Raw genomic sequence first — 10967 nt, 5'->3', positions numbered from 1 at the left:
ACCCTGTAGAACAGGATAAAGCGGCTAGAGATAATGAGATGAGATAAAGGAGTTTATTTGGGGGATTCCAATCTGGCAACCTTTCCCTATACCCATGCATTATACTCTGTGCTTCCTTATATGCTGCGGACTTGGATGAATATGAGAGAGAGAGAGTAAACAAAGTGACATTGTTACAGATATTACTCTGACATATCTAATTAATCATTGTTAATGATCCAACTTTAATGGATCTATTCCAAATTAAACTAACGTTAAACATTAATCCGGAGTTAGAAATGGAAATCTGGCAACCCAGGATTTTCTCTTTCTTTCCTCTTTTCCTTTCGAAGGATTGTTCAACTCCACCCTCCCGAGATGCTGTTGATCTATTTTTCCCAGCTTCAAGTCGTCTGAAGTCTGAAAAAAAATCTGATCTGAGGGTGGAATCAGTTCTTTCAGTTCTGGACTGGAATTAAATTGAAGTAAGTAGAGTTTCAGATAGAGTTTTATTTTATGTGTGGTGTAACTTTATGTACAGCAACTCGGGAAGAGTAGAATAGACAAAGGTTATAGATATAAAATAAATAGGACAGATGTTTCATATCACATGTGTGTCGATATAGTGATGGGTGTTAATGAACCCAGTGAGTTAAACAATGTGAGAATAAATTGATAAGCAAAGATATCAATACAACATGAACACTTGAGACATATTTAAAAAAAAATCCTTATTAATGAATTCATTAATTAATTGATTGAATGATTGAGCTTTTGAGCTATCAATCTATCTAGTATGTATTTTATTTGATACATGTGTGCATAAACACTTGGGGTGGCATGATGGGTGGTGGAGTGGTTAGAACTTCCATACTATCACGAAGGTTCTGGGTTCGATTCTGCCTGGCACCTTTCTTAGTGGAGTTTGTATGTTCTCTGTGTGCTCCGGTTTCCTCCTAGACTAGTTCAACTCTAAAATACAAGAGTTGAAAATGTGAGTGTAAATGGCTGTGCGTTTCTCTGGCCAAGGGTGTACCTCGCCTCTCACCTCAAGCCAGCTGGCAGATAATGGATGGATCAAAACCAAACTTTATAAATCTGTTCCACAAAGTAAATTTGAATCCAACACTGCTCTGATGAGTTCCATCAACACTCGTGTTTTGCTTTGACTGTAAAACTCAAACTTTATCAAGTGTATAAACTAATACATGATCAAATATAAACTATACACACTTTTTACATCAAGTGTGTGTGTGTAGTTTCAGTTTGCCAGCTCGACACACTCTCCAAAGTTTGTTTCAGCAATGAGAACACAAAAGCTGTGTTGATTTCAGTATCACATTGTTGGATTTATGCTTACATGATCTGAAATAGTCCAACAATCTGGATTTCTTCATAACACACACTACGGATTACTCAAACTGTCCCATAGGGCTTTTTTCTTCTTTTTATATGTTTTTTTTTTTTTAAAACTAGGGCGGTCTGGAACTCTAAAGAAGTTATTGCATTTGGTTTAAAGAGGTAAAAGTTCAGTTAAACTGGTTTGACAGCAATAACAAGCGTCAAAGATATCTGCACACGCTTATATTATAAAAGCAGGATTTATAATGCTAATCAAATGTGCATCTCATCTCATTATCTCTAGCCGCTTTATCCTGTTCTACAGGGTCGCAGGCAAGCTGGAGCCTATCCCAGGTGACTACGGGCGAAAGGCGGGGTACACCCTGGACAAATCGCCAGGTCATCACAGGGCTGACACAGACAACCATTCACACTCACATTCACACCTACGCTCAATTTAGAGTCACCAGTTAACCTAACCTGCATGTCTTTGGACTGTGGGGGAAACCGGAGCACCCGGAGGAAACCCACGCGGACACGGGGAGAACATGCAAACTCCACACAGAAAGGCCCTCGCCGGCCATGGGGCTCGAACCCGGACCTTCTTGCTGTGAGGCGACAGCGCTAACCACTACACCACCGTGCCGCCATGTGGATCTGAGTAACACATTTAAATAATATTGGCTGGCTTTGAGTGGGATATCAGAAAGAGTCGAAGATGAGGTATATCTGATATACCACGCAAAAAAAACTAGCCAATATTATTATTATTATTATTGTACATATACACGCATTTCTTTCGGGTGTTCAACGCGTCTTTCTCTTTCAAAATTCTCTCAAAATCTTTCATATTTAACGAAGCAAACCTGGCGGCCATGTTTGTTTACAAATCGTCACAGTCGCTCACTCGCTAGCGTGAAAGTTTTACATCTCTGAAATGTGACAATATGTTGTCTTAACAACCATGCAATATCAAACCATATTCAATGCTCATTCTCCATTGGGTAGAGTGATGTAAGACATGTAGGATAAGTGATATGTTAACAGTATTGCATGCTATCAAACCAAATGAATGAAACCCGCTAAAAGGGAATAGAACACGTTTTTATTCCATCGAAAAAGTGTCCTGTATGTATAATAATTCCTGATATTTCACTCCAATGACATCACTCCCAGTGTTTTCCCACTGACTAGGCGCGCGCTGTCAAAATGGTGAACCGGTTCAAAATTAAAATTCTTTTGATTAACATGCATATTTTTTTGTGGATGTGTCCATATACTATAAAGAACATTACATGGTGGTGTGAAGATATGACGTTTATCTTCTCGTGTTGAAAATATTTGCACCACTTGAAAATAAACTTCATATCTTCCCGCAACCATGTAATATCCTCTATATAACATGCCGTGATCATTTATACGACAAGCTTCCTGAAAAGTATTGCTGTGTAACTTAAAATGGAATGTCAATGTCTTGAAAATGTGCTAAGGGGACTGTTTTATTTTTCCAGTTCTACTTAATTTCTTGAACTAGCCTTGATTTCTGGTGTTGAAATATCTAGATATACTTCAGATATGGGTGAGTATATTTTGGAAATTGGTTTACTTCTTGGTCTTAGATTAAATCTCAGAGCTCCCAGTGAAGTAAAACAGGATACTTTGCAACTTAACGCATATAAAACTAGAAGGGAACTTGGTAGAGTGCATACCTCCGCCAAGCCACATATTATCACCATCAGAATCAAATCACTTGAACCTAGGATAATATTAGAGTTGTACACCAAATTTCATCCAAACCTGTTCACTACTTTGAGTTATGTTGGGAACAGATAAACAGATCCTGGATCCATATACAAATCTGGATTTCCATCAAAATCTAAATCAATGGTTCCTTGGCCAATGGCTCACCTTTCCACCAAATGAAGGTGAAAACAATCTTCTCCAGCACAATTGGTGGAGGTAATGATATAGGCATTGGTATTTTTTTTTTGTTTGGGGAAATTGTGGTCATTTTCTACCTCATACTTACCTTCTGTTTGTTTTTGTTTTTTTCCCAGGTTGCATTAAGACCCACCATCAGAAAAATAAAGGCAGAAATCTGAAAGAAGACTCAAGTACACAAACACAAAAAAAGACAACAAAGAAAGAGAACAAAAAAGAACTTGAGAGGGATCAGGAGACGAAGAAATTGGAGCTATGGACTGGAAGACATTACAGGGCCTGCTCAGCGGAGTGAGCAAGTACTCAACGGCGTTCGGTCGCATCTGGCTCTCGGTGGTTTTTGTTTTCCGTGTCCTAGTGTATGTAGTGGCGGCAGAGCGAGTATGGGGCGACGAGCAGAAGGACTTCGACTGTAACACCAAGCAGCCAGGCTGCCCCAACGTATGCTATGACCACTTCTTCCCCATCTCACACATTCGTCTGTGGGCGCTGCAGCTCATTTTTGTCACGTGCCCATCACTCCTTGTGGTCATGCATGTCAAGTATCGGGATGAACGGGAACGCAAGTACCGTGCCAAACATGGTGCCAGTGCCAAGCTCTACGATGACACAGGCAAGAAGCATGGTGGCCTCTGGTGGACCTACCTAATCAGTCTCTTTGCCAAGACAGGTATTGAGGTTGCCTTTCTCTACATCCTCCACCATATCTACAATAGCTTTTACCTGCCGCGTGTTGTCAAGTGCGAAGGCTTCCCATGCCCCAACGTGGTGGACTGTTACATTGGCCGGCCCACTGAAAAGAAGATGTTCACCTACTTCATGGTGGGTGCCTCAGCCATCTGCATCGTCCTCAACATCTGTGAGATCATTTATCTTCTGGCCAAGCGCATCTCAAGCTGTGTCAAGAAGATGAAGAATCGTCGGGAGCGAGCTGTGCCTCTGTACAAACCTCCATGTCGGGACCAGGATAGCAACTGCACGCTGCCCATGCAAGACCTGGAGCAGAAACTAAAGTACACTCCCAAGGCCAGGCTGGGTGTCCCACCTTTAGATTACAAGACAAGTGTTTTCATGAGGGCTTCAGCTCCCAACCTTAGTGTTGCCTAACTTGGAGATCCACTCCTCTATAGACCGACTACTCAAGAGCGAGAGAGCAAGATTTTCCATGCACTCTGAGCACAAGAACAAAATTAAATCCAAGCTTTCACCTGTGGTCCACAAGCTTGTGGAGCATTTGCAGTGGAATCCCTCAAACCATACCTTGCTCTAAAACAGGGATTAACTTGTTCTTAGTGAGAGATGGAAGTAAATACAGACTTTGCCCAGGCTCAGAACCATTTTCAAGTCTCAGACTTCTTTTCCTTGCTTTCCATCTTCCATTGAACCTTAAAAGAGCTGTCTGATGACAGAATAATCTCTGGAAGCACTTTATAAGAAGATCTACAGCTCAGATCAAATCCCAGCAGTCCGGCTGCCCCAAGTATTTTGGGTTTACTTTTGAAACACAGATGAACAGGGAGTTCCAAATGATTTCCATAGATTTATTTGGTAACTGAAACATTGAACAACTAGGGGTCATGCTTTAGTCCGATTTGAACAAGTGTCTTGATCCATATTGACTCGAAGACAACAATAGCAAAGCAAACATAGAGGTTTTAGTGAGTTGGTTCAAAGCTTTTCCAGTTGAAACCTGTTTTTTTTTTCTTTGTCTGGTTCTTTGAATTGCTGTTGTACAGACATGTCTTTGTCCTTGTAAGGAATTCCAGTGCAGCTATAGACACCTGTCTATTGTTGTTGTTGTTTTTGTTGTTGCTGGTTTTACCAGTTCTTCTCTTTTCATTGGATATTGACGTGCCTGTCAGCCATTTATTTTTACCAACTTTCTGTATTTTCCTGTTTTTATATTCCTTCTTTTCATTGGCTATTGATATGATTTGTTCACAAATAAGTTGCTAACGTATACATTACAAGACAAGCTCATTCAGGAAGCAGGAAGCAAGAAAGAGTGAAGACGAAGGTCAGCAAGAACAGAACAAGCCTTATTGTGGATCAAAAGAAAAGAGAAGTCTTGTAAAACTTGGCTGAAAGGACAAGAACGTCCACATTTCTTAGCAGCAGTACGCCATGGCAAACAGGGAGGATTCTGCTACATTCCACTGCATTATTACACACCAGTCGACGCCTCTGGACTCTTGATTGTGATTTGAATGAGTTTCATGGTGTTACAGGTGTGAATCAGGGTGAAATGCTGAGACTTTTTTTTCCACAGCTCAGTAGAACGTTCCTTATTACGTTCCTTATTCCTATAAGGAAACCACTGTCATGTAATATATATATAATATACATAATATACACGTTTACAGACTGATGAACAGCCTGCTAAAGAGAATGTTAATGTTTTTCAAGGTCTCTTATGGAATATTTTCTTATTGTCCAAAAGTTCCGACCTGCCAATGAGCAGAGAGTAGTTTTAGTATACTTGAAAAAAGACTTCATGGCTAATGAATAAGCAAAGAACTTTCCAGAGACAAATAATATGAGACACTGAGACAGAGCTATTAAGCAAATGTGGGAAATAATAATAATAATAATAATAGGAGGAGGAAGAACAATAATAATAATAATAATAATAATAATAATGACTATTTATAGAGCACTTATTATGCAAATATTAACTAAAAAATACTTCATATCAAAAGAACACCACAGAGGAAGAACATCAAAAAACAACAAACATAAAAATAAAGAAGGTAATGAAATAAAAGTTACATCACTAATACAGCAGGAACTGCACCAAAAATTATTGTAGGTACGATCATTTTTACGATTTGTGAGCTGTTTACTAATGGGAAATTGAACTCAGGGTATTTCTCTGACTGTTTTCCAGAACAATCTTCACATCATTCCAGAGTTTTTTTTTTTTACATTCCAGACTTGCCATGGAAAAGGTATGAAACCCAAGAAGATTTCAGAAGATCCATATCAAAGAAAGAAAGAAAAGAAAAAAAACAGGTCAATGCAGCACTCATGTCAAAGTGCTGTGTATTCGCTCGAACAAACAGATTTCTGCTTCTTTTCCAGTGTTAGGTTTATTCAAGCGGATTTGTTTGCATTTCGCCAAGACGTGAGTAAGACATCTGTGTGTCAGTGCCGTGTTGAGTCAGACTGACGGACAGGATGTGGAATGTGAGAGTTGACTTAAAAGCAAATTGAACCTCAAATGAACGGAAAACTGCTTCTGCCTCAGACCTTTAATTATGGAAAAATACGGTAGAGCGTGTTTCTCACTGTGGCCACATCAAGAGTTGTTTTGAACGTTTGGTGTCTATATGTATATAAAAAGTATGTTTTATGAAGAAACTTCATATTTATGTTTTGTCCTTGGTCAATAAAAATGGAAATGAAGAATCGGCTCGAATGTGCTTCATGGACATTCTGTTCCACAACATTAAATGTAATTCTAAATGGATAAAAAGTAGTATGGCATGCCATTCTGTAAATAAATAAATACTTGTTGGCAAGCTGTTGTGGTGTAAGGGAAATAAAATACTTCAGGACATGTTGTTATTGGAAAATAATCAGCTTTTGTTTTGAAACAGTCTGACTTTCAGTTGTTCATTCAGTTCTCCGTTCATTCACTTCTTCCATGTAAGGGCAAGATATTGCTGCTGAGGCAAACATATCTGGCCGAGAAATCAGACAGCTGGTCCACTCGTTCTCCATCTTCTCCATACTGAGTATGCCGCCATTACTGCACAGCTCAGGCAATTACTAAAACCCGGGACAGGACGTCAAGGTTTTAGCAACAACCACAGGGAGGTCACTGCCCAAACGATAATACGGTATGTCACGTCCGGTTCCGTCCCGGGTTTTAGCAACAACCCTTGGCTCACGCTCCAGGAGAACTGGTGCAACTGAACTTACTTTCCTTTTCTTGTAGTTTTCCTTTAATTGTTGGTACTGCACCCTTTTTCAATACGGGCTTATAGCCAACGCTCCTCAACAGATCAGAGGTCTCATACGAGTCTTCAGTAAAATGTGGAGAGCAGAGGAGAGACCACTTCGTAGCCGCCCAATGTGCCCGTGAACTTCTTGCAAAATGCATCCAAATCATTGCAGTTTGAACATCCTTGGGCCATGAATGAAACATAAATCCACCTTCTGTCGTGTTGCTGCACCCGCCAGCAACACATTGACATGGCATGGCGATAAATTAGCTCAAAATGGAGGAATGAAGTTGCAGCTAGCTCTGTTTTTTAGTATAGCAGAAATGGCGATGAGACCGATAGAGTTCCTGCTGTGACGTCACAGATGTCAAGTTCATTCACTCAGACCGCTACCTATATGAATCACTTTGATCGTAAAAATTACGATATTAGATTTATTGTTAATGCTTAAAACTATTCCTGTGCCATTCTTGAGGTCTCAAGGCATTTATAAACAAAAAGTGAGGCCATGGTTCTGTGTATCTCCTTTAAACACACATTAAGCTCAAAAATTAAAACTGACCATAATACATCAGTACAAAAGGTTTAGAATGCATCGAATGATTGTGATTTGTGTCACGATACGTACTGGTGGATGAGCTGTTTTATACGCTCACCGGCCACTTTAACAGGAACTTGCTCTTGATTCTAAGATCCCTGTTCTTGGCTGCAGGACTGGAACCTAATGTGGCCTTCTGTTTTCTGTTGCATGCTGAGATGCTTTTCTGCTCACCTCGGTTGTAAAGAGTTGCTATGAGTTACTATATCCTTCCTGGCAAAAAAAAAAAAAAACACCTCAAACCAATCTGGCCATTTTCCTCTGATCTCTCTTATCAACAAGGGGTTTGTTTCCACCCACAGAACTGTCTGTCTGTCTGTCTGTCACTCACTGTTTTTTGCACCATTCTGTCTGTAAACTTGAGACTGTTAAGTCAAGACAAGTATAGCGCTTTTAACAATAAACATTGTCGCAAAGCAGCTTTACAGAATTTGAATGACTTAAAACATGAGCTAATTTTATCCCTAATCTATCCCCAGTGATCAAGCCTGTGGCGATGGTCGCAGAGGAACCAGACTCAAAAGGGAACCCATCCTCATTTGGGCAACAACAGACAAAATGACTATAGCATTAACAGCTTTAACATGAAGTCAGTTTCGTTGATGTTATAAACTCTTAATTGATGGAAACTTGAATGCAAAACTGTTCATGACAACTGTAGTCCTAAAGTTAGCAAGTCAACTGTAGTCCTCAACCATAAAAGCATTACTGTAAGAGCGATGTGATGAGACTCCAACCAGGCATAGGGCACCAGGATGGATCAGGCAGGTCTGAGGAGCAGAAGAGGTCAGCATCTCGATCTCAGGATTGACATGTAACTCAGAGGGACAGATTTTTGGGGGTGGGGGAGAGAAAAACACAGGTTGTTAGGTATGCCCAATGTCACCTGAATAAGTAGGAACAGTATACATTTTGTGCTGAGTACAAGCAGGGACTCCGGCAAAACTAACTATGACAGCATAACTAAAAGGGGAGAGCCAGAAGGTAACACAGGCATGAGGGAGCCCCGGGACATAAAGCAGCAGCCACTACACCGTCAACAAACTCGAGTGAGCAAGCGAGTGAGGACTGACAACATCCATACATCCCAGTTTACCAAAACACTCTATGTCTGAGGACCCTCCAGATCTCCTCCTTTACCTCATAAACACCATTAACAAAAGGCTTCACTAAACAGATATGTTTTCAGGCTAGACTTAAATGCTGAGACTGTGTCTGATTCCCGAACACTACTTGGAAGGCTGTTCCATAATTGTGGGGTTTTGTAAGAAAAGGCTCTGCCCCCTGATGTAGCCTTCACTATAGGAGATACCAGCAGATAGCCTGCACCTTTTGATCTAAGTAGGCGTGGTGGGTCATAGAGGAGCAGAAGTTCACTCAGGTACTGTGGTGCGAGACCATTCAGTGCTTTAAAGGTCAATAGTAGTATTTTATAATCAATATGAAATTTGATTGGGAGCCAATGCAGTGTGGATAAGACAGGGGTGATGTGGTCATATTTTCTAGTTCTAGTAAGGACTCTTGCTGCTGCATTTTGAACTAACTGGAGCTTGTTTATGCACTTATTGGAACATCCAGACAGTAAGGCATTACAATAATCCAACATGGAGGTAACAAAAGCATGAACTAGTTTTTCTGCGTCGTGTAGTGACATTAAATTTCTTATCTTAGCAATATTTCTGAGATGAAAGAAAGCTATCCGGGTAATGTTATCAATGTGAGTTTTGAATGAAAGACTGGGGTCAATAATTACGCCGAGGTCTTTTACTGCTGCACGTGAAGAAACAGAAAGGCCATCCAGAGTTACTATGTAATCAGAAAACTTACTTCTAGCTGCATGTGGTCCTAGTACAAGTACTTCAGTCTTGTCAGAGTTAAGCAGAAGGAAATTAATAAGCATCCAGTGTAATGTCCTTTACACATTCCTCAAATCTATTAAGCTGGTGTCTCTCATCAGGTTTTGCAGAAACATACAACTGTGTGTCATCAGCATAACAGTGGAAACTAATACAATGTTTACGAATAATATCACCCAGAGGTAACATATATAAAGAAAAAAGCAGTGGACCCAAGACAGAACCTTGTGGAACACCAAACTTTGCCTCAGTATGTCAAGAAAAATCACCATTTACATCAACATACTGATAGCGATCAGTTAAATAAGAGCTGAGCCAGGAGAGGGCCGTTCCCTTAACTCCCACAACATTTTCTAGTCTATCCAGAAGAATGGAATGATCAATGGTATCAAATGCTGCACTAAGGTCAAGCAACACAAGCAGCGAGACACAGCCCTGATCAGACGCCAACAGTAGGTCGTTTACTACTTTAACCAGAGCTGTCTCTATGCTATGATGAGGTCTAAATCCTGACTGATACATTTCATGGATGTTATTCCTATGTAAATATGAGCATAACTGTTGTGCCACAGCTTTTTCAAGGATCTTGGAGATAAAGCGGAGGTTTGATATTGGCCGATAGTTGGACAGCTGACAGGGATCAAGGTCAGGTTTTTTTAATCAGGGGTTTGATAACTGCTAGTTTAAAGGATTTGGGTACATAGCCAATCGTAAGAGAAGAATTTATTATTTTTAGAAGCGGTTCAATTACTTCAGGTATTATCTGTTTGAACAGACGTGTGGGTAAGGGATCTAGTACACAAGTTGAGGCTTTTGATACAGAGATTAATGAAAGTAATTCAGTTTCTCTAAGGGGAGTAAAACATTCTAATTGCTGATCGGATACAGTTATATTGTTAACTACAGGGTCACTTACATTGTCTGACCTTAAATTAGTAGTTTGAATTTTTTGTCGGATATTCTCAATTTTGTCATTAAAAAAAATTTATGAAGTCGTTACTACTACATACTGCAGGTGTGCATGTGTCTATAGTGGACTTATTCCTGGTTAATTTTGCTAAAATAGGAATCTAGGATCTCATTTCATCTCATTATCTCTAGCCGCTTTATCCTTCTACAGGGTTGCAGGCAAGCTGGAGCCTATCCCAGCTGACTACGGGCGAAAGGTGGGGTACACCCTGGACAAGTCACCAGGTCATCACAGGGCTGACACATAGACACAGACAACCATTCACACTCACATTCACACCTACGGTCAATTTAGAGTCACCAGTTAACCTAACCTGCATGTCTTTGGACTGTGGG

At 40.2% G+C, this 10967-nt stretch overlaps 1 protein-coding gene across 2 annotated transcripts; it reads left to right on the top strand.

Moving 5' to 3' along the window:
* The first annotated feature begins 342 nt into the window (after positions 1-342).
* gjb3 (gap junction protein beta 3) lies at positions 343-6669 on the top strand. Of its 2 annotated transcripts, none has more exons than XM_060933339.1 (2): positions 343-464; positions 3378-6669. In XM_060933339.1, the coding sequence occupies exon 2, from the start codon at positions 3517-3519 to the stop codon at positions 4366-4368; it is 852 nt and encodes a 283-aa protein (XP_060789322.1). In that variant the 5' UTR covers positions 343-464; positions 3378-3516; the 3' UTR covers positions 4369-6669. The 2 variants fall into 2 exon arrangements, with proteins under 2 accessions (XP_060789322.1, XP_060789324.1); XM_060933341.1 differs by lacking the exon at positions 343-464 and adding an exon at positions 1863-3279.
* Positions 6670-10967: the final 4298 nt, after the last annotated feature.

The sequence above is a fragment of the Neoarius graeffei genome, chromosome 11, assembly GCF_027579695.1.
Source record: "Neoarius graeffei isolate fNeoGra1 chromosome 11, fNeoGra1.pri, whole genome shotgun sequence".
NCBI classification, from domain to species: Eukaryota; Metazoa; Chordata; class Actinopteri; order Siluriformes; family Ariidae; genus Neoarius; species Neoarius graeffei.
The sequence above is the reverse complement of the archived record's forward strand: the minus strand, read 5'-3'. Positions and strand labels throughout refer to the sequence as shown.

Bases quoted from the DNA above. Each gene is read 5' to 3' on its own strand.
- gjb3 (XM_060933339.1), top strand. From the start codon at position 3,517: ATGGACTGGAAGACATTACAGGGCCTGCTCAGCGGAGTGAGCAAGTAC.